The sequence below is a fragment of the Dendroctonus ponderosae genome, unplaced genomic scaffold (assembly GCF_020466585.1).
Source record: "Dendroctonus ponderosae isolate FM_Combo_2020 unplaced genomic scaffold, Dpon_F_20191213v2 Dpon_F_20191213_6, whole genome shotgun sequence".
Lineage (NCBI taxonomy): Eukaryota > Metazoa > Arthropoda > Insecta > Coleoptera > Curculionidae > Dendroctonus > Dendroctonus ponderosae.
Window position 1 is genome coordinate 6,828,535 of NW_026018814.1, and position 23,094 is coordinate 6,851,628.

The window sequence follows — 23,094 nt, forward strand, 5'->3', positions numbered from 1 at the left end:
CGTCTTGGATATTGTCAAGCCATAAACTTGTTGAGCCTATAATTTGTTCTGTTTCTTAAAATAAACCGGTCCTTTTCAGGAGAACAGAAATCTGAAAGAAGTCGCCGCTATTAATTATTACTAGGTGCAATCGTAAATTTGTCAGTAACTGTCGAGTACCTATAGCACATGTTACCTAAATCGTACTTAAAATTCAATGGAAAATATAACATTGAAATAACAAACAGGTGCATCCATTTGAAAAAAAATGTCATGGTAGTAGCTTTGTCATAGGTCGCTTGCTATCAAAAAGCGCATTTACACATAAAAGGTCTAAAGTTTTTTCTTCAAAACCAGTCGGCTGCATTTTAATTGAACACAAACATTACCTGGGACTCATTGTATAAAATATATAATTTTTGTTTGAGATTAGTGCTTCACTTGTGTTGACAAGAAATTCCTAAAATTGAATGCAGACTATTTTTAATATAAATATATTAACAGTATATAAATTGATTAACACAGTTGCTGAGTGAAACGTTTTTGGATTCCATGTGCCCAGAACTGTTTGCAACTTTATAATGTGTTTATGAAGATTATACCCCACATAAAATCCGCACAGCAAATGATTATTACCAATAAACCCCAAATGCGTAATCGGGCAATTCTACAAACCCACATTCTACAATATTTTGATGTTTTATGTAAACCGGTCATTTCACTACCAATCGCATCATACGAAAAGTAGCGCTTTTGAAAATGCAATACGTCGAAAGTAAGCAATGGAAACGATTTTATGTAACATAAACTAGGCTTTAGTAGTAGGTCAACTTTGATTTCTATCACTATGTAAATGTCCATTTATACAACGGCGGATTACTAAAGTTTTCGTCACGGCAGATTCTGTTTAGTATTTCTCTTGAGTATGGCTAAATCAATGCAAAAACACCTATAAGACAGACCGAACCGATATTAGGCATCTGCCTCAGAAGACACACCAAAAATTGTTGCAAAATAAAAAATGACCCAGTAGTTGTTTTCAATCCACAGTAGGAACTTTGCATTTCAATCCTTTCGATCAGATAATATTGATGAATTAATAGTGGAAATGACGCTTAAATGTACATCTTGTATTTGCATTCTTGAACCTGTTTCAGTGACATCAGGAATTCTACAGGAAATTATTTATACAGGCGAGAGTTGAACTGAAACGTGTACCATCGCCCGTTGAGGGTCCCCGATTCAAAGAAACTTTTCTGTTATCTCCTCAAGCTTTGATTGGGAACAAACAAAAAACACATACAAAACCGCGATCCATTCAAACCGAATGAATTTCGTTTCCATTTAGCAGATTTCACACATCCGGTCTCTTAACAATTCACTAGCCATCTTGAACAAACCATTAGGTGACAAAAAGATAAACTAGGTCAGTTTTTGTCTATAACTGTACCACTCCTCCATTGAAAGGAACCATTGCATTTGTTCAACAACAAATACGGGGACTTTTCCAAAATATTCATCTCAGAAATTGGGACATTCGCAAACGTGAGAAAATACATAATGCAGCAAAATGAACGTTTTTAAACACTTGTTTCCAGTTAAATAATATATACCTAGTCAAACACGTTAATTACACGGTGAGTGTATGCATATCCGACACTCAGTTACATAGTAATCACAAGAAACATTTATCAATAATCAAACACAGTTCCGTCCGACTCGCGGGATCTAAACTCTATTGACTCGGCGTCGCAGGATTTCGGTAAGTTCGCGCTACGTTAAACGAGTGCAACAACTGACGGGGTATTCGTATGCGGTAAGCCCGATTTTCAATTGTCGCTCTTGGTGAGCCGGGTGGGGTACCATAAGATCTAAGATGCGTTCTCACAGATTGATTTAATGGAGTCAGACTAGATTTCTAGTCAGTAACCATTGGGAAAACTGTTTCGACAGTTCGCGATTACAAGCTGACGAAAATTGCAAAACAAAGCAAATTATTCCACTGCTAATTAATAACTAATCAACGCCTCGAATGTCTTGCAAACACCCTAATTAGTAAACTTATCATTGGAACCTTTAAAGCCGTTTATAGGACCGGAGGTAACAATGCTACAATTTAATTAAGTAAAATCACTAGAATTAAATCGGGCAAACGTACTGGCCACTACTTGCTCCAGTTCGTCATGAGTCTTTATTCAATGTAGGTATACATAAACAGGAACTGAGAAACGCAACAAAAATCGTAACTTTTTCCCTTTTATGCCAATTACACGAAGCTCCCAGTCCCGATTACCAAATGTGCAATCCATACGATCAATGCGTGAGCTTGTTGTTGTTTTCATGTTTCAATTCGATTTTAATTGCCAATAAAAAACCGTATTGGAAGCATTGTTTGCACATTACTAATTCGTTCTTCGGAATAAATTATATAATATCATTATCGAAAAAGAACGAAGTAGTAGCGTCCTAAATTTGACCATACGGTTTTCTTTGCAAAACGGGGACACGAGAATTTATGCAGAATGATTATTATTATGTAGTACAATAACATAACAGTGAGTCCATTGATTTACAATCCGAAACTAACTCCGTTTGACTTAATGAGCTATTGAGTAAGACACAGAATGTTATCCTTCAACGAGGTCGTAGCTGACCGTTTGTGGAATTATTAATTTTCAGTTGCAAAAATGTATGTCAAAAATCCAGTTTGGAGCTTAAAATTAAACGGAGGAAAAGAAAATATAAGTAATATAAAAAAAATCTATCGCAAAACAATATGTTTCAAACGATTTTCACTAATCGATTCAAATGGATTAGGCATATTGTCTCAGATGCGGATATAACCTTCAACCTTCTTTAATTCCAAGTCACTTCCTTGGACGGTTTAATTGTTGTCGCGAATAGATTTTAATATAGATCCCACGCTAAACATGCACAAAACTGTTTAAAAATCAATTAGTGTTACTCAACCTCACTTCGAAAATTTTAATTCCATTCCTAACCGACTGTATAATGGGTGTAGATAACGAACAAGTATGTATAGGGAGGCCAACTTTTAAGGTCAGGTATGAGGAAGCGGTTGAGGTGTTGTTATGAAAAGAAAGTCAAATAAAAACTGAAGAATGGAATTTATTGGCAAAAGGTTTAAAAAAATTAACGTGATAGCAAAAATGGATATTTCAAAGCAAAACCTGACGGATTTTGATGTCCGCGGTTATAAAATTGACAAGTTCTGTGTGAAGTTTCCCATTTTGCAATTAGAGCAAAGCTTTAAGAAGTAGCCGAAAAGCAAAACATCGATTTTAAAACCGATATAACGAATCTCTCTTTGTCTAATAAGACCAAAAAAAAGATAGTTAACTCGCTCCACGCCACAAACGGAAAATATACGCTTCCAAACGCCCTTAAAAAATGCACTTATCAAACATCTTCGGTCGTTTCCGGGATATAAGTTGTTTTACATGTTTACGATTTTTTATTGCTGCTTCTATCTCTTTAGAGGTCAGGAATTCTTGATGACATCCAATCGGCGAAGGCTAAACATTGAAACGAGCTATCGAAAAGATTCTTGCAATTGATTGGAAATTTTCAACCATTTCGGAAATATAGACTGTTTTAAACTTCGAAGGCCCCTGAAAGTTAAACATTTTTTGCTCCTATCTCCTTAGGAGCTAAACATTTTTTATGACACCCGGAAGGATAGATATTGAAACGGGCTATCGAAAAAGTCTTAAAACTATTTTGGTAGTTTCGGAAATATAGATTGTTTTAAACTTCGAGGGCCCCTGAAATTTAGACGTTTTTGCTCCTATCTCTTTAAAAGTTAAAATGTTTTGACCACAGACAATCGGCGAAAAAGACATCTTGAGCCGGGCAATCGAAAAGATCATCAAAACTAATTGGATAGTTCGAATCGTTTGGAAGATATAGGGAAACTTAGACATTTTTGCTTCTATCTCTTTAGAGATTAAGAATTTTTGACGAGCCTTAACTGGTAATTGATAAATCTCGGGACGGGCTATCAAAAAGCTCATTACGACTGTTTTCTTTAACCGTTTCTGAGTCTTGAACGGAGCAAAGCGCGATTACAATTTTTTTTAACCAACAATACTCGTTTATAAAGACTTGCCTTACAATTTCCGACCGCCTAGATGGCAGCAAAATAAATTTATTTTGGGCGCTGCTTTTTTAAAGAGCACTTTTCAATTGATATTTTTCCATGACTTTCTGCTGCATCACATATAAAACTAATATCTGCAAATTGTACATTGTTTGCCGAATTCCAGAAGTCCAGTAAAACTGCACGTTAAAAAAACGAAGGTAATTGATAACGAAACTTAATACATAAAAAACAATAATTAATACTTCCGGTATTTACGCCCAACCTTGTGGATCATCGGACTGTAGATATTTAAATTCAATCGAGTTAAATGAAAAGTGAGGACACCGTGTCAACACCATGTTTTCTGTATTAAAACTTTTATGGGGTTGTCGCGGCTTGTATATATTGTCCATTTAATTTCTCACCAGACCTCAGGCGTGCATTGACTTGATTTTTTATGTGTTTCCCGGTTAAAAGTTCCGACAACAACTCGCTCAATGTCAGGACACGTACTCGACCGGACATACTAATTCCTGTGGTTATCGAAAAGGAAGTGAAACTATGGCTCTTTTGGAATGGAGCTACCAGGGAACTTGACGATATGCAAACATACAGTCGAGTATGGTTTGCAACTTTGTAAAATATAATGCCCGCAGTGTTTTGGAACATAAAGATTATCTAAGATTTGCCTGGTAAACAGCGATGAAAAGCGCGTTTCTCTTTTACACGACTGATTTTTCCGAACGAAATATTGGCGCCTGAAAACTGGATTTCTGGTACGAAATTGCATGTTAGTCTAGGAAATTTGCGAAGAAACGAACTGAAAACACTACTAAAAACGAAAGGCCAATCGTTATATTATAATAAGGCATGCTAATAAGGGGTCAACAGATTCAGAGTGCTGTTATTAAGCATTCAGCTATTAATTAGTGGTATAAGTGTTGAGGAAAGTATTATCCATATAATAACAGTGAAAGTCTGAAGAGGTTTTGTATTATTATTTGTCAACTTTTTAGAACAAGTATCACTTGAAATCGCATGAAACCACTAGAAGCATTTTCCAATTAAGTTTTTGAAAATGCTTTAGAAAAACCCCAGTTTTACCAACTCAGCCAGCTAAAATCTACACCGGCCAATAATTAATCAATTGTACCCATGATGTAATTCAACATTGGGCCATTTTTAAGCGATATCTGTAGATCACCGTTGATAAATTGCAACATTAAATAACCTTTGTAATTATAGTTGGGACAATGTCGTCTACTTCTTCAGTGGACAGTTCCAGCAACTGTCCATTTTTCCACATAATGCCAGTCAACTAGGAAAAACCTAAATGTTGATGATAAACTCTTCAAATCGTTAAGCTTGATATGCGATACGAGCAAAATCAGTGAAACCTGCTGTAGGTATTTCTGATTATCAATAACGAAGCCTGATTTGGTTGCACCCATATGCTAATCATAATTACAAGTAGGTATATTCCGTGGAAGTGACGCAAATGAAATTACCAAAAGTCATATAATCGATTTCTTCACCTTAGTGATTCCTTTTAAATCTTCGATTCTACGAATGTTTTCATCGGGTTACAAAGACAGAAAATCGTTCTCAGAAGAGAGAATCAAAGTGGCGAAATAATGGAATTACTGAACATGCCGCTGCAAATCCATTATGATTCTATTAGTTTTTGATTATCTGCATCTACGCAGCTTTCATACGACTCCTTTTTTTCGATTTCATCCGCATAATAAGAAAATGTAGGCAAGCTGAACGTAATGATAGCTCAATGAAGCATCTTGGAAAAGAGCACGCATTCCACTCCGTATTGATAACTAACATTACAGCTTTTTCAACTTTCTGTAATGCCCTACAGGTCCAAAGTCTCATTAAAGACATAGTTTTTCACTTGCGAAAGCACCAGCGTATCAACGATGTTTCGTTGAACTTTTTCCAGGCGCATTTTTCAATAATCTTTATCGTGCACTTTGATTAGTTGCTTCTGAGCCAAAATATGAAATGTGTGCTTTAGATAAAATGCCGGCTTTCTTTTACGCTCCGCCCCTGGCCGGCGCCAGGCTCGACTTTAATTCGTAATTAAATAAATGGGGTATTCGTCAATTTCTCCATCAGATCACGGGTACAAAAGCTGCAACACTAATTACTGCACTTCACAAAATTTATTAACGCCTGGAATGGATTTTCGGGTAGGAAGCAACAGTGGATCTGCTGTTGTTTATAACGGAACCACAAGTTATCGTTTCTGGTAAGTGTTTACAAAGTGGATCAGCAACATTTAAAAAAAACACTCATCTTTTTAAGATGACATCCTGAGATACAAGTTGAAAGTTGTACAGTGGAACAAAGTGGAAGTTCCTCTTCAACATCCTCAACGACGACTTGATAGATTTGCAGGCTGATATCCAGTTTAATGAGTGACATATTGGGAAGAAAAGAAAAGTGCCCGGACTTTGCGTATCGACAACAAATCGCGGACACTTGCACCAATTAATCAAAGCTGTCAGATCGAAATGATCAACCGATTAAGTTTAACGAGCCTGAGTTGATTGCAAATAATTACCTGGATTAATTATGGTGAAAAATAAAGGATCTCCCGGCCGCCGAAATTTCTCGAAAGCGCCAACTATCCTACATAACCACGGCCACTTATCGAATTCTCTGGAATTCATTAAGGCGACATTCGCACTGTTACATCACCACATTCAAGTTGATACGCCAGTAAATAGTGAATTTAATACAGCTTTATCGCAAACTAGTCAAGTTTGAGAAAATTTTTAAAAATTGCCACAAATACTATTCCCTCAGTTTAGGGTTTAATGGATTTATGAATGCAATGGATCTTGTAGTCTGTTGCGCTAAAAAATCCTTCACGCTCCGGACCTAAATATTTTGCAAAAATCCTCACTTTATAGCCTGCTTCTATCAATAATATAGATTGGCTAAATCTGAATTTAATCCCAATGGCATGAATAAGAGGTAAACTTCTAGCTAAACCAAAAAAAATATTGGCGTAGGTTGAGATTTGCGAAAGTTTGCGAGCATTCGCATTCAAAAATTATTATTATTACCTTCATTGTCTTGAATTATGCTTAACTGAAAATATTACCCAATGTGTTCTTGAAAAATCGTAAAACCATATTAAATAATCGAAGAAAATTTCTGATAATTTTCAAAGAGTCCAATTAAAGAGGAGACCCAAAAATAGGTTTTCGTTGTTTTTTTGGAGCACAGTTGTTACAAAGAATACATAAATGAAATTGCCGACAAATGGAATAGTTTGCAACTAATTATGGAAATCCGTTTTACTCGACAATGGTGCATTCCACGCCATTTCATTTAAATTTGAAAAATGTGATTGAAAGATTTATATTTGAAAAATGCAAAAATAAAAATTGTGCATTTTTGTCAGATTGATGGTTCGGCAAAAAATTAATAACATGTAACTTTGGAGCCGTCTCTTCAAGGAAGACGAACATATTTAACACACTTTGAACTAATGTTTTGTTCCTAATTTTCACAAGGAAGAAAATAATGGAAATAAAGACAAACAAAATGTCCTTTTTTTTTGTAAATTTATAATTTACAATAAAAATTGTAAATCGAAAACATATTTTTCCAATTGCAAATTGAATTATTCATTTACAAATTAAGATTTTCTTCATCTGCATGCACTTTTTTAATGTTTCATACTTTACGACCACACTGTACTTACAAAGAACTTAATAAACTAACGTTTCTTAGACCTACAAAATCCATAAAAGACCGGATATTTTCGCTGGATTATCGAAAAATAACAATTTTTGCCGGGTTTTACTTAAATTAAAAAAAAATATTTTTCAATATCACGTTTAAAAAAAAATGCGTAGAAAATTCAACGTTGTGAGATTTTTTTAGATTCGAATAAAGTTTCATAAACGGGTTCTCTTGTTTTTATCTTCTGAATATAGCTTTTTTGGTGCTAAAACAAATGTTTGTTTTTTGGGCCGAATATTTCCCTCGTATTTCCCTCGTCCGTTTGAAGTGTGCAATTATCGAAAAATTACAGCGGTAATTGCACATTGTGCAATTATCACTCAACGATAATTGCATTGTTTACGAAAAATATTTCACAGGTGTCTTTCCATGATGAATTAGACATCAAATGTCTTCCTGACATACCTAAGATATTCAAATTATATTTAATAAACATAAGTAATAAAATTAAAAGTGCAATAAAATATAATAGAAATAAAATTAATCCACATTTACTTTGTTTACTCAGGAAAAAGGAAAATAAACAGCTTTCATGCAAAATTATCAGTAATTTTGAAGCACTTGTACAATTACCCCCGATAATTAAGTTTTCCCTCGAAAACATTTTTTTGCTAAAAACCAGTCTTTCCTTTTCATTAGCAGGATGTTTTTGTACAATCGTCTTCAATATTAATATTCTAGAAAGTTGACTTTTGAAGTTGAAATCTTTAGATCCCGGTAGTCTTTCTCTTATTATTCTCCGATTTCTATTATGTCTTCTGCATTAGTTCGGGAAAAGTTTCGCATTCATTCTTAGGCATCTCAATTTGCGCAATTTTTACAGGTTTCTATGAATATTTATGCCCTTAAGATCAATTTGAAAATATTCATAAACTCTTCCTCTCTTCAGATGCAAGATAATTGCCCAAAAAGCGACTAATTGATAATATTTGCATATAGACAAGCCACCTGGAAAAATCGGTCTTTAAAAATGTGTAAACCTTTCAAAAGCAGCATTTCTGAACCTAAAGCGAACCCTTGAAAACCTGTCTAGGCCAAATTTTCTGAGTTCCATCCTTCTGTACCGTTTTACATGCATTTTTGCCTCTACTAGTTTGCGCTTTAAATAACTTTCCAGAAAGAAAACACGTTTAAACACTGACCATTTAAAACGTCAGCAGCAATTATGTTGCGATCAAATTGAAAGGCTTCAATCGCTTAGCCAACCGTTATGTGCCGTGTAGCAGAACCGGAGACAAAAAAAATAAAAAGAAGCTGATGGTTCGGGCGCCAGGTGACCTGCAAAAATTTTCTTAGGCCGATGGAAAAACAATAAAAATCGGGTAATTATTAGCGAGCCTCTCTAACAGAACTAATAGATGGTTCGTGTTTTTATATGCCCTCTTAAATTACACGCCTGTCTTTTCTATACAAGCGTAGCTACGGTCGAATGTCTGATATTATACGCTTCTATTTATAGCTAGATGGTAGGAAACCAGAGCGACTATACATGGAATATTTCTTCAGAAGCGACGAATGTTTTTATGGATAATTTAACGAGAAGTAATAAAATATTATTTGCCATCAATGTCAGGTGCAGCTACATCAATGCTACTTTAAAATCTATTAGGCTGCTTCAGGGAATTTTGAACAAGATAACAATTCAATGATAAACTGAATGTTACTGACCATTAGCTTTATTGAACTGCTGCCAGACGAACAAAACCACAAAAGTACTTAGACCTTGACTAGTCAAGTTGAAACTCGTTCGAACCCTCACCAATATTGCTCCCCAATACACTTGGAGCATTTCAAGCATGCAAAACCTCTTTCACTGAGCAGTAACCAACCAGCAACATCCGGCCGCGCCGAAGATCCTTGGAAGGTCGTTGAGTGAACGACCGTACCCAAGACCTTGACCATTGCTGAAGCGACGCCTGAAGATGCAGGAATAAAAGCGTCGGGAAAAGTGCTCTTGGTGAAAGTCACTCAAATTCCTGGTCAGAATAACACGAGACACCACAAAAGCTCTTTGATGGGGATAGTTTCACTCGCCATGCCCATGATATGGTTGATGAAACCAAAAAGGCACACAAATGAGATCCAGGCCTTATGCAAGAGACCTGAATTGCCATCGCGGGCATTTAACCGGTCATCGATTAGGCAAAAGTTTACACAAAACTCGCGAATATTTTCAACCAACCATTAACCAATGAGACCGTTGAAATGATCGGGCTTTCACCATCATTGTATGAATAAATTTAAGGATTGCGCCGCTGATGGTTAATTTGACGGTTTTTTGCCGAACTTGTTTACGGAACCGTCAATGAGTTATGCTCTAATATCAGTAATTAGTTTTTCGCAGCGGTACCAGGCACCTACCTAAAACGGATCTTATTAACTGATTAATCTGTTTTTTTAGTAAATACTTTCAAATCATCTTCCATTAAAAAATAAATCAATGTTTTTTTCAGTGGATAATCCTGTTTCTCGATAATTGCAATCGTTCGCCACATAAGTAGATAATTCGTGTCCTGCTTGATCAGGAATTAATCACAAACATTTAATGAAAAACGTTTATTCTGAATAAAATGGTGAATGCCATGGAAAAGTTTTCACATTTTAGTGTGGAATTAAATTATTATAGGAAAACAGTCCAACATTTTCGAATATTTCCGATCAGCAATATATAGAGGGTTTTTCAAAGAGCTTGTTTTAATGGTTGGAACTCGAAGTATTTTGAGATATTTTTTCGGCCAAAACGCAATATTTTGCAATGGTTTTCTGAGCTCAAAAGATTGTTTTAGAATACGCGAACGCGAACGCGAAACGCGAAAATAAATGACGATGTAGTCTATAACAGAAAAGATATCGTCAGTTAATGATTGAAACTGCTCAAAATTGGTCATAAATTGCGGTAATTGTCAATTCCTGAGCTGTTTGGGGACTCAACGATTCCTTGCTATCAAAATGGTATCGATTCTGAGATATTTATAGCGATTTGAGTTTTTCCGGCCAAAAACCGCCTTTCCACATGTGAGTTTTCTCAGCTGAATGCACAGTTTTCCACGTAAGAAGCTACTCAATATGCTTGAAAATCCCTCACAAAATGCTAAAAAAATGCGCCAATTTCAGATCAAATAGGCACGTTAATTGACCACTCATGAGCTCATGGAAATCCTCCCTCCTTTAAACATATTTAAACGTGAAATCCATATCTTACCGACTTTTAAATTAATTTAAAATATTCCGTTAAAACTGAAATATTAAAACAAATGTGCAAATTCTTAGCAATAATTTTTCGAAGTTTACCCGAAAAAAATAACTGTACACATGCTTGATATTTATTCTGGAATCTAATGCAAAAACAATCGAAAAACTTTAATTTTAGAAGCCAAAAAGCGGAGTTTCTAAAAGGCATAAACGGTTTCTAATTTCGTTGACTATCAAAATATTCCTAAAATCTCTCAATTGTTCATTTTCGATTGCTTGACAAGATGGTGACGGTCCCGCAATAAAATGTTTCACACTGAGACAAATCAATTTTTTACTTTATTACACAATAAACCGTTAAAAATAATGCATATAATGTAATAATCTAATAAAAAAAACCATATAAATTTTGCAATAAATAGAGCATATGGCTAGCTAGTAAACTAAACTTCATGCATAATGACGTTATTGTTAACTTGGTTTCCTTTAGTTAGTATTTGCCAATTTGCCAGTCTACCTGAATTCGTGTTTCGGTAATAAAAACATTGCATGTGACGAATTGCAGAATGAGAATGAACAGAAGGAATATTTGGCTTAACACTTCCTCAATGACTGCAAACAACGGACGTTAATTGCAAAGCAACAGAAAACGAGTTACTTCAGGACAAATGCATGACAAAAATGATAAGCTAAAGTAACTAGTAAGTTTGAGAACAATCAGACACTGAAATATGTGAAACCGGGTTTAATTACCAGGAAATAACACTCAGCTGCTTTAATAAGCAAACTTTGAAGCATAGATAACCAGAAAATGGCGAAATTCCCTCAAGAATTAACGCCTAATTCCCGAGCGCAAACAATTATTCATCGAAACGATTTCAACAGGCAACATCATGGTGGCTTTTTTATATTTAACAACCGTCCCTATATATCCTTTTGATTATTAATATGCAATCAGTTAAGTGAAGACCCGCACAGTTGCAGCAATATGGCATGGTTAGGAAATGAGCAGTAGTGGAACAAAGTATATTTAATCACACAAGCATAACAGTAAAGAGCTGATTGGCAAATGGGATTTTCGAATAATTCAATTTAAAACTCACATTCTTAGTGCCTTAAATTTCAACTTTGTCGGTCGCAAATCCTTTATGTAAAGCGGATGGTCGATTTTTTGCGGAATGAGCAGCGAAACACACACTTTGAGCATTTTGAACAATCAAACTACAACTAATGGACTAATTACGTTGATTGAATCTATCGTCAATATCTTACTACATACTATTGTTTTCTAATGGTAAATTGTGAAGAGTTTTAGCACGAAAGTGACAAAATAAATTAATTTATAAGCAAAAATCGTGCTGTCTAGAAAAAACCAGAAACTAGAAAAATAATTCCCAGCGATGAGCGCAGTGAATAATGCATACAATCAACAATCACGAATTACTCTATTGTCGATGCAGATGCAATTTCTCAACAGTCTATCAGTTGTGTCTTTTATTGAGACATTTTGCGTTGTACATTGATAATCCACTAAATTTGCGGCAAAATCGTCATTAACGTGTTTTTCGCTTATAACCCGTTTTAATGAAATTTGTCATTAATCCCATGAACAATGAATGTGATTTAACCAGATAAAATACCTTCAAACAATAAAATTGCTATTGAATTGGTTGTTTTTGTACTTGGCAGATAATGCGCTTGGCTGACTTGTTATGTAAATAAGTGGTTTTCATGACAATTTAAGCTTTTCCATGCAGAGGAGATTTGGAGTTGTGAGACAAGGAAGCGGAAACGACAGGAAACAATTGTGATATTCGATGATGTAATTTTATGAGCAGATACGGAATTATCTATTAATACTAACTAATAAATAAATGATATTTTTTTTGAATAACGGTTAGTCTTGTGGATTATTTCCAGACGAGCCCTCTCAATATGTACGCCACTTAATATGCATTATCTCACATGTTACCATCTCGTTTTAGGCTAGTTATAAAAAGTTAGTCGACTAGATTCTTCATTTGCAAACTATCTACTTTCATCTGTCCGGAGAAAGGCCAAGTTGAGAACAATTTGGCAGAAATTTTTCAAGATCATTTAGAAAACTATCGTTTTGTGAAAAAATAAAAATGGTATTAAATTCTTGTGTGTTTATGTCGAGTAAAACGTTAAAGCAACAAGAAAGGCATCGTGTGGGTGCACGATAGGTATTTTTACATTAGTATGTTAATGAAACAGTCGTCACAATACAATGTAATTCCCAGAAACAAACACTTTTAACTGGTAGAAAATTCGGCCAAGAAGCTCGTCTAGAGATCAATTTATGATTTTTACGAATCAAGCATTCCATCTGCTTGTTCGGGGGGATGTATATCAATGTGTTTATGTGGCACAAATCCTGAAGAGCCAAATTTTCCAGTAGATAATAGAATTCATTCATTATTTCAACGCGTTTGTTGGAAATATTCGAATAACCACTTTGCTGTTGAATGAAAAATGGGGTGGAACTTCGAAAAGTTCTCAGAAGACTCCAAGCCCTGAATACGTGCCAATTGTTACAGAACAGTTAAGAACTGCATTCTTGTTTTAAAGATGCAGGAAAGTAAGGGTATTTTTTGTGGTTTATCCGGAAGGCTTTCTGGATCGTATTCACAAGTTTTAACTACTTAACGATATGTGAACAGTTTTCAACGAAATGTTTCTCGGTATGAAAAGGAAAAGGCGAAAGAGGAGTTTATTTCCGTTCTACACCTACGTGAAAGAACATGATCAGAACTCTCATAACAATTAAAGAATCTTTTTAAGAAAGCGACACTTCATTGCAGTGATGCATTTGATTTATTGGCATATCTTTTAGATCCTAGAAATAGCCACTATAAATGAGGTAGGTAATATAGGTACTCAAACTACAACAAAAAACGTACAAGCAGATTATTAAGGGCGGTTGCTGTTAATCGTTTGATTCGATGATATTCGACCAAATATGTTGAATAATCTGACACCACTCACAGAGAACAATAATTTCTTTATCATTCAGCTTTATTGCCCTGGTGATTTATTCACATCAGTTTAAAGAAGTTTTTCACCATCAAAAACATATAAGAGCTTTTATGGAATATGTTACAACCCGTAAAGTACATTTGGGCTTTGCTTAATGAACTGAACTTTACGTGAACGATTTCCTTAAGCTGTAACAGCGAATTTTTTAGATTTCTCTAGATAAGTCTTGGTAAACATGATAAAAGTGCGTAAACATGTATGTAGAAATGTATGTTTGTTTAGGTGCAATTGTGGAAACTCTAAATGCACAGTTGCTATCAAGTATGCACAAGAAATTAAAAACCAGATAATGAGTGAACAAAGTTACTAAAAATAACCAAATCAACTAACCGGATTAATTGTGATAAGGAATTGACGAGGACACTGAGAGGCGATTTCAAAATTGAAAGTTAAACTAGATATAACTAAATTAATATAAATACTCACGGTTCAGCTTCAATGCTCTTTAAAATAGCTACATAGTTGGAGGGAATGTAGCCTTCCTGTCGGGTCCGTTTGCTCCTGGCCAGCCACCAATCACCCTGAGTATCATTCAGAATTTCCAAGTGTTCGCCTTTGCGGAAACTTAAGTCCTCATCAGTTCTAGCATCATAATCGTAAAGGGCGATAAATGTTCTATCAGTTCGAGCAGTGATTGCCTGTTCAGGCTCCGGGCTCACTACCGCAGGCCTGGTAGTCTCAGTGGGCGGGGTGGGTTGTATGGGGTTTACGGGCTGATTATTTTCCTCCGTCACCACTGAGCGTTCCCGGTTTCTTTCCTGTCTGTCTGTAGTCGAAGGATTGCTGAAACAGTTCCCCATTTTCGATGTTTTTTCCACATTCAACTGTCACAACAAAGGAACATTTCAGGCGGTTATTTTGCGTCTGGGGACTTTTCAATCATGAGCACACGGAGTTTAGTCAACGCGAATGCGAATCCCGATTATTTAACGTGCATGTTTATTAACCGAAAATAGCAAACAGTTCAAGGAGTTATTCACTGGGAAACTACACTTTTTCACTCGTCTGGTTCGTTCACCAGTAACTTTCACTTGTTTTTCCTCGTTCCGTCAGTACACCGTCAGTAATTGATGTTTTTGCCAGTATGTTCACAAATTAACGTGATGACGTTCGTCAAGTCAAACGTTCTACATATTTTTAGTTACGCTAATTTGAGCCATTCTATTCAAAAATCTCAAATCAAGTCTGCAAAAGCACCTTTTTTATTTAATATAAATTGTAGTAGCAAATAAAAAAAAATCTGAAAATTCACACTATTTTTAAAATACAAAACAGCAATTTTCCAAAAAAATCTAGAACAGTCGATAAAGCATTTTAAACTTCTCCGAAAGACAAATTTACTTATTTTCTAAAATTTATGTTTTTTATAATTTTCTAATTTCTCCAAACTTGTTCCATGTCCATGATAATCCTACCGTCACAAATTTCGAACAAACTCCGACGACATATTTTGCAGCATCAAAGAACTGTCAAGGCTCACCAGCACTGAACAGAGAAGCCCTTTGCTGGTCACATCGAGTGCAAGCAGGATAGAGCCTGATCGTTTAGTTTCCTGCCGTTTACACCCCAGTTCAGTTTTGTTTTGACTGTTTTGATAATAATATGGCGGTGTTTATGGCGTCCGCCTATTTTCGTTTTTAATTAATTTCTGCAAAATTTGAGTGAAAATGTTCAGTGGGAAATTGTCTCGAGTGTTTCTACGTTGAATGTGCTCGAACCCAACGTAATAGAGTTGTCGCATCTATAGATATTTGAGCGGTGAGCGGTTTATGTTGAATAGTTTTTTTAGGTCAAAAGGGTTGTATTAGAGGGATGAAAAACTCATATTTCGTAGTAATGAATTGCTATTATATAACGTGTAAAGTAATGGGGTGTTGTTTTGCCATCGCAATACCAAAGCTCTCCTATTTACAGGGTGGTTTTGAAGCTGGCTCAGCTGTGGGATGCAGATTTGTGGGATTCTGTCAAAGGTTTGTGCCCCTTCATTAAGCAAAGTTAATCAACTTAATTAATACATATATCTTGCATGCTGAAATGGGAATACTAGTCTAGAGGTCGGATTTGAAGACCACAATCTTGCAATTTAAACAAAATTACCATAAGCCTTTTAAACAGCCTTATAGGGCTAAGAATTTTGTGGCCTCCAATTAGAGGAATTTTATAAACATTTTCTGACCTTTTACTGCTTAATTCTTCAACGTTCGCATCCTTCTTCCCTATAAAACGTACACACTGAATAAAAATTCAACCACTTCTTCGTGGTTATTTAAGGAAAAGTGGTGAGTTATTCCGGCTTCTAGGCCCTCCTTCGATTAATAACCCGAAAAAAATTGTTGTACACACAGTACAGTATTCTATTGTTGTGTTTTTCAATGAAAAATGAAATATCTATGTAGGAAAGAGGAAATGGATTGGAGCGGGGCAGTGCCTCAGTTCTAAGGGTGGATTGACATGCAGTCTGAGCCAAGACGGTATATCAATTCTGTATCGGATATATTGTACAGCCCCGACGAAATCGAGTTTCTGCTGGACGATATCAGAGACCTGGAGCCTACAAATTACAAGCCTGAAGACATTCAGGTACCAACTCCGCAAGAGGAACCCAATCAGCGCCTGATTTTCTACATTTAATGTGCACGAGTTTTGTTTGTAATATATTTTTATTTTGACTTGTTTTTGTTTTGCTTTATTATTTCACGTAGCTGTAGAGTGAAGGCACTTTAAAGTGGGAGTTTTCTATTCAGTTCATCCTTTGTAGCATGGAATGAGACCTATTTGCGCTTTGCTCCAGATGGTTTGCGAGATTTTTTAGTTTCCTGCGCTTTGATATATTTTGATCAGCTAATAAGTGTGCTAAATTGTAGTTTATTTATTTTGGAATAATTAGTTGATTTATTAAAAGCTTCAGAATTAGTTCACTAGGAGAATTTTTAGAGAAAAATGTTTTAAATCAACAACCCATTTTGATCCGACATATTTTTTTCGGCACATCTTGAATCTTCAGACCCATTAACTTATCATTTTTTAAGATGAATTTGAGAATATTGCAATTTTTTTGTATGTTTCACGACTTATTTCACAGCCTCGCTCAAAAACACGCTTTGTATGTTGGCCGTTAATGTTTGCAGGGAGCCTCGGATGGCATGCTGTGTGTGTTGCAGGATTTTGAGATAGCTGGAAGCCGAACGGGGGCCCTGAGCGCTGAGTGCGCCACTGGAGAAGGATGCGAGTGCGACTCGCCTCTCGGCACCGTCAACTCATGGGATTCCCACTCGCACTACCGCAGGATGGCCTCGCCCGACCTGTCTCTCTACTCGGGAGTGATCCTTTACTGCGACTATGCTCACCTGAAAACTCCTATCGGATTTCTGAGAGTATTGTTTTTGGTAAAACTCATTTTTTTGCTTGAGGACTAGTGAAAAATTGTGTTGGTTTACAGGTAACAACCATAACATGTCTGACATGTTTGTGCACGTCCGGGACTGTAAAAGTCGGCCTGTTTATGCTACCGCTTGTAGGACGAATTCGACTTATGATGTTCGTTACTCTTCTGAGCCTTTTCGTTACTTGCCTGTTGCTGTTTCTTGATATTTCTCACACAGTGTACTTATTTCCTTTTAATTGGGGCAAAGTGGTAAGTATTTTGGTATTTTATACTTTTCTATGCAGTTTAAGAAGCTAATTTTTAAACTTGATTCGATTATTATTTTTCAGAATGCATATTTATACGTAAGCCTTAGTGTACTGTTCCTGGTAGCATCGTCACTATTATTTCACATGGTTTTTCTATCAGAGGCCTTTGCATGGGTCCCGAAATGGACACTCACTCAGCTGCTAGTCACTGGGGTAAGACCATAATTTTTCACTTCCTTAACCAATTTACTTAGTAAGCATATCTTAAACATCAGCGAGTCAATATTTACTGCAATTTATTGCCCGATTTTCAGAGTCTGGGATACGTTTGTTGCATTGAGTCGATAATCATCAGCGTTATCCAACAATGTAAAGCTCGAGTTTATGAGCCAGTCGGCGAAGATCCGAGCCTAAACTTGCAAGAACAACATTTGTCGCCGGATGGCACTCCACAGCACAAAGTGGCCAATCAAACGACGCACAATTACAAGCCTATAGTGAATACACAAACTGTAATGACCACGACTGTAAAAACACTAACTTTGGAGATTGACGACGTGCAACCCTGCACGTCTAAAAGTTCAGATCCTTATAGAATGGTATGATAGATAGGTAAACTGGTCCTCAAACGAGCATTTAGTGAGATTATTTGTTCGTAATTAAGACTTTCACTGAGGTATTTTGCTGTTGCGGATATTCTCTGTTCTGACAAAGAAAACAGATGCTATCCGGAACCAGTATGTCCTGTTAGAGTAATGAATTGTAGACATTTAGTTAGATGTGAAATACAAATATAGTACAATATTTTTTATAATTTTTAGATAACGATAGCATTAGTTTTTGCAAAAACCGTTACTTAGCGTTTGATAATATATTTCCACGTCGTTCGAGTGTGTTTATAATCGTAGTATTTGCAGTAAAATTGAACTGTTTGATGGTAAACTCACTAAATTCAGCTTGTATCACTTCTAATTGGCACGAAACAATAACGGGATTTTTCTCAATTTCTTAGGCATCTTAGGCACCAAATCAACTCAATCAACAATTTTGAAAAATTCCTAAGCTCTGCTTTTCGTTCATGGAAATATTGTGCTTATTGTATCTATCGACGTTCGATATATTCTAGATTCTATAGAATTTTCTTCACTCGTTCAAAACAGCAACAATCGTGTAAATAGTGTATGATATTCTTTATATCCCAAGCGAAGTGCTCTCATAAAATATGTTTGGAAATTTACATTCCAGTTTTCAGATGTATTAGCAATTGTCAATTCGTTCGGTTTTATCGTGCAAAATCTCACAAAATCCACCATGAATAATTGTTTGGCAACAATCAAAGAACCGATCCTTGATAGCTGCTAATATAATCGGTTTTGATTCATATCGATCTTTATATATTAAAGTGTTAAATATATGTACGATGTCTTTAGGTGATTTGCCCACGATTTTGCAATGCTAAATAGACAAGACTGTACAGGGTCAATCATGAGCAGTGTAACACCAAATCACAATAAACTCACTATATTCATGTCTGTTACTTTGAAAGCCACAGCCAATATGTACATGATGTCCAAATTAGAAAAACCAAAATAAAAGAAATTGCTTTATGGTAGAACTTCCAATGTTCAAGTCAATAGCGCCATCAGTTGGACACCGTGTATATTTTCGCAATTTTTTACAAAACTGCCAAAACAGTCATCACAATCTGCAAGTAAATGTGTTTTACACCGGAAATAATTCCAGATATTTAGCAATTTTTGTAGTGTTAAAATTGACAAAGCAGAAATGTACCTGCTCAAATTCGCACACTGAAAACCAAGTTGTTTCCTGTGCGCTTTTACCTTACTCTGTTCTTACTGATTTTGTAGCCATCATAGCGTAATTTTTTAATAAAGTGATCTTGAGAAAAATGCATACTTTTTGTTGATTTTAATATATTAAAGTTTATCTTAACAAAAGCCTAGTTGAAGACAAGTACAAAATTCAATCAGTTTGCATTTTTTCAGTTACATCTTGGATCTCGAGCAGACGCGGTCCGTAGAGAAGAACATACGCACAATGCCAATCTCCTGCATAAAATTCAGTGTTTTGGAAAAAAACGAGCAAAAATATTAAAAGCTTACCTCCACCGGACAGTTTAAGAATTTCCTCTTCTGTTACAGGTGTAACGGTATCATCGTCACACTTAACCCATTTATTTCCGGCTATTCGAATCCATCCTACGTAATGACCACTTGAGGAAGAGCGCCCTTTATGCGTGAGCACCGCTTGTAAAGTGTAATATCCACTATTATTGCTGCCTACATCTGCAAAACCAGAACCAATTGTGCTAAAGAAATTAGAAATTTACGTTAAGAATTACCATCTTCAAACCAGTAGGGAGCATACCGCGTTTCCTCGCTTGTCTTGCCATCGCCTTTGCTCTTTTTTTCTTTGGCCGCTGGGTTTTCGACTAAGGCATCCTCCAACTCCTATATGTGAAGAAATTGTGACACTGAAAGATCCTTGAGTGGAGATAATTCACCTTAAATTTACTCCTGACAGGCGTTAACTTTTCCTGCAGTTCAGGGGTGCATAATTCATAAGCGTCATACTCTATTGGAAACTTTACGTCTCTTAGAACCTTCGCATTGATTGCACCTTTCTCTTTGTAAAAGAATCTTACAAATTGTATGGTTAAATAGGCAGGAAGTCGGCTGATTTTAGACTGAAAATCGAAACATTCTTTAACTGATTCAGGATTTAAATTACGAGCGGAACTTACTGTTTTTGTGTAAACCGCATCCCTGTCCAGTGAAAGAGATTTCTTTGTAATCTGCTCTTGCATTTTCTAAACAAAAAAATCAAGTCATTATTGAGAATGGCTTTTTTCAAGAACGCACTCACACTCTTTAATCCGGAATGCATATACCGCACTTCCATCGACATGAAACAGCTCAATTGCAAGAATTGCTCTTTGCTTTTGGTCACTGGTTCATCAGGGGCTTCATCGCATTTCAGTTCCACATCGAATGCCCCGCCAAAGTATTGATCAATCAAGGACCTAAAAAAGAAAAACAGATTTATACTAAACAAAATACCGTAAAAATAAAAATTAACTCACTTAAAGTTTTGTTGACTAGACGAAGTTTCAATTGATTTTAATGGTAATTTCTGTTGCAACATTCTCACCAGTTCTGTCCAGAACTCATTTGCATCCTAAGAAAGCAAGCAGTGAGACTGGAAAAAGGACTAGGGAATTGTAGTTGTACCTGCTGGGCAAACAGTCCCTGGTCATTTTTCTCGGAAAATCTGGGAAAAGCCATATGAAGCACTTGGAGTAGCACTATGGGAGGCACCGTACGACCCTTGTCCATCATCGTATATAAATCTTTAAGCGCTGCAGTGATAGATTGGGCAGGCATCAGTCCTCCAGGCACAGTAACAACTAAATCTCTCAAAGTAAAAATCTTTGTATTTTGGAAGTTTAATCATGTACCTTCTTGATAAGTTTGCAAGGCTTCTCTCAGCTCCGGGACAGTCTTTAGACACTGAACTGTGGCGTTCATGTAGCAGGTATTACCTAAATTATTAAGGCCCGCAGGCAAATCGAGCTGGAAAATTGAGAATTCAACACAAATTGCACTATAGTGATTGAATAACCGTAACTTACAACAGTTGCTAGTTCACTTTCGTTCATGTCTTCCACAAAAACGGTCTTCTCAACTGGTTCTTTGGGCACGTCTTCCTCTTTGCTGCCCATCAGTAGAACAGTAACATTCTAAAATATGTGATTTAGTTACATTTCCCTGAACATTTTTTCATTTTGCTCATTTCCTTGTACAATTTAGCATATCTTAGCCAGTACTCGAAATTTTAGTGCAGTAACGCCATAGAAAAAGCGGAAAATCGGTAATAGAAAACAATAGATTATGGGATGCGCCAAACGTTCTGCAACGTAGTTTTTAATGTATAAAAAGTGTATTTTCGAAACACCAAACAAAAACTATTTTTTAAATAGAGAACAAAGTCACAACAGTTGAGAGGTTGTATTATTTCATTTTTTTATTTTAAAAACACATGTTAATCTATTTGACTATTTGGTTTACTTAGTATTTTTATCTATTGTAAAATAATACTGAATCTTAACAATTCAGCCGTTCAACAATTTTTCCAATGGAATACGTTAAATATAAACTTAAAAATAGAATAAGTGGAGTAATTTTGCGCTAAATACAAAAAAAAACACAAAATATAATACACACAGTCGAATTACCTGGCGGAAAACATTCCTATCAATATTAATAAAGCACTCTAACATTTCCGCAGCACGCACGTGTAGACAGACAGATAAATAACAACCCACCAATGTTATTAGTATAAGAAAGAAGACAAGGAAACTGCATTAGAAAAATCCCAAAGTGAATGGTCTGTTTAAAACCCATTTTTCCGCGCAGGGTAAAACAGAGGCGCGTATTGTGGTTTTAAAATGCCAGATCATTTATCTAAATGCTAACAATATATTAAGTCCGGTGAAAAACAACATTTAATCATTAATTGAAAGTGAGGAATTTAATGCTTAATATATAAAATGAGTTGAGGCTTGATGTGTTATTTTCAGTTGGTCATGGCCATTGCCATTTCTGAAATATATAGTGCAGATAACAGAAACGTTTCGGGATTTAAACATGCGTTTCTGAAACGTTTTTGAAACAGTAAATTGTTCAGCTGGTAGTGTCATGTAGCCAAGTGTGACTTGGAAGTAAAGCAAGCGAACAAAGACAAAGGAAACCCTGGCTGTACTCCAAAGGTTTTCCAATAAAGATATACTTACATCTTTTAGCTTAAAGTTGCCCCACTCATCATCCTTCAAAGTGATGCCCTTAATCATTACCTTCTGCCTCTCTGGCAATACCCCGGTTAGGGTAAAAATTTGCCCTTTGAACAATTCTGGACGCTCGTCAGTGTTGACGTCCACCTGATAGGACTCCTTGCCCCATTTCACTTTAACTAAGAGCAGATAAACATTACTCAAAAGATTGGATAAAGGTTATATTTGAGAAACTTGCAACCAAACGTTAGGCTCACCTTTGTATTGGGGCATGGTGTTTTCTGACAGATACAGGCACAAAAGACAATGGATGAATTAGACTGCGAGTGTACGGTAGTCACTGTACAACGTATAATTTGCGAAAATCAACTACCTACTGCACGATACCTTGCAGGATTTTCAAAAGCAAAAGTGACAAGTCATATTTTGCGTGACATGAGCTGTCGGGCTTCAAAATTCGAACGTGAGCGGAAGCAAATGCAGCATATTTGCCAGATGTGTCTCGCTTTGATAGATTTTTGCCCTTTTAGCCAATACTTCATTAGCCTAT

The 23,094-nt window shown here is 35.9% G+C and overlaps 3 protein-coding genes across 5 annotated transcripts in view; 1 reads left to right on the forward strand and 2 right to left on the reverse strand.

Annotated features, from left to right (window-relative positions):
- LOC109540486 (tyrosine-protein kinase Src42A) overlaps window positions 1-15,171 on the reverse strand; it is a 29,225-nt gene extending 14,054 nt beyond the window's left edge. For 2 of the 3 annotated variants that reach the window (XM_048667628.1, XM_019908896.2), the window contains exon 1: window positions 1,593-1,791. Coding sequence is in view for 1 of the 3 variants with exons in the window: in XM_048667629.1 (XP_048523586.1) it covers window positions 14,528-14,901 (374 nt within the window). In the remaining 2 variants the exon portion in view is untranslated. Of the gene's footprint in view, window positions 1-1,592; window positions 1,792-14,527 lie in introns of those variants that run through there. The other variant, XM_048667629.1, reaches the window with a different exon arrangement.
- Window positions 15,172-15,616: 445 nt separating this feature from the next.
- LOC109540493 lies at window positions 15,617-19,646 on the forward strand. The gene is made up of 7 exons (XM_019908904.2): window positions 15,617-15,859; window positions 16,016-16,071; window positions 16,498-16,681; window positions 17,263-17,487; window positions 17,541-17,735; window positions 17,816-17,947; window positions 18,049-19,646. The coding sequence occupies exons 3-7, from the start codon at window positions 16,553-16,555 to the stop codon at window positions 18,337-18,339; spliced, it is 972 nt and encodes a 323-aa protein (XP_019764463.2). The 5' UTR covers window positions 15,617-15,859; window positions 16,016-16,071; window positions 16,498-16,552; the 3' UTR covers window positions 18,340-19,646.
- A 5-nt stretch (window positions 19,647-19,651) lies between these two features.
- LOC109540492 (ubiquitin carboxyl-terminal hydrolase 14) lies at window positions 19,652-22,981 on the reverse strand. The gene is made up of 12 exons (XM_019908903.2): window positions 22,802-22,981; window positions 22,548-22,723; window positions 21,387-21,494; window positions 21,213-21,327; window positions 20,986-21,161; window positions 20,838-20,932; window positions 20,621-20,777; window positions 20,499-20,564; window positions 20,259-20,441; window positions 20,097-20,205; window positions 19,858-20,040; window positions 19,652-19,803 (listed from the first exon to the last, which is right to left on the reverse strand). Exons 1-12 carry the CDS (start codon window positions 22,815-22,817, stop codon window positions 19,718-19,720), a joined length of 1,470 nt encoding a protein of 489 aa, XP_019764462.2. The 5' UTR covers window positions 22,818-22,981; the 3' UTR covers window positions 19,652-19,717.
- Between the last annotated feature and the right edge of the window lie 113 nt (window positions 22,982-23,094).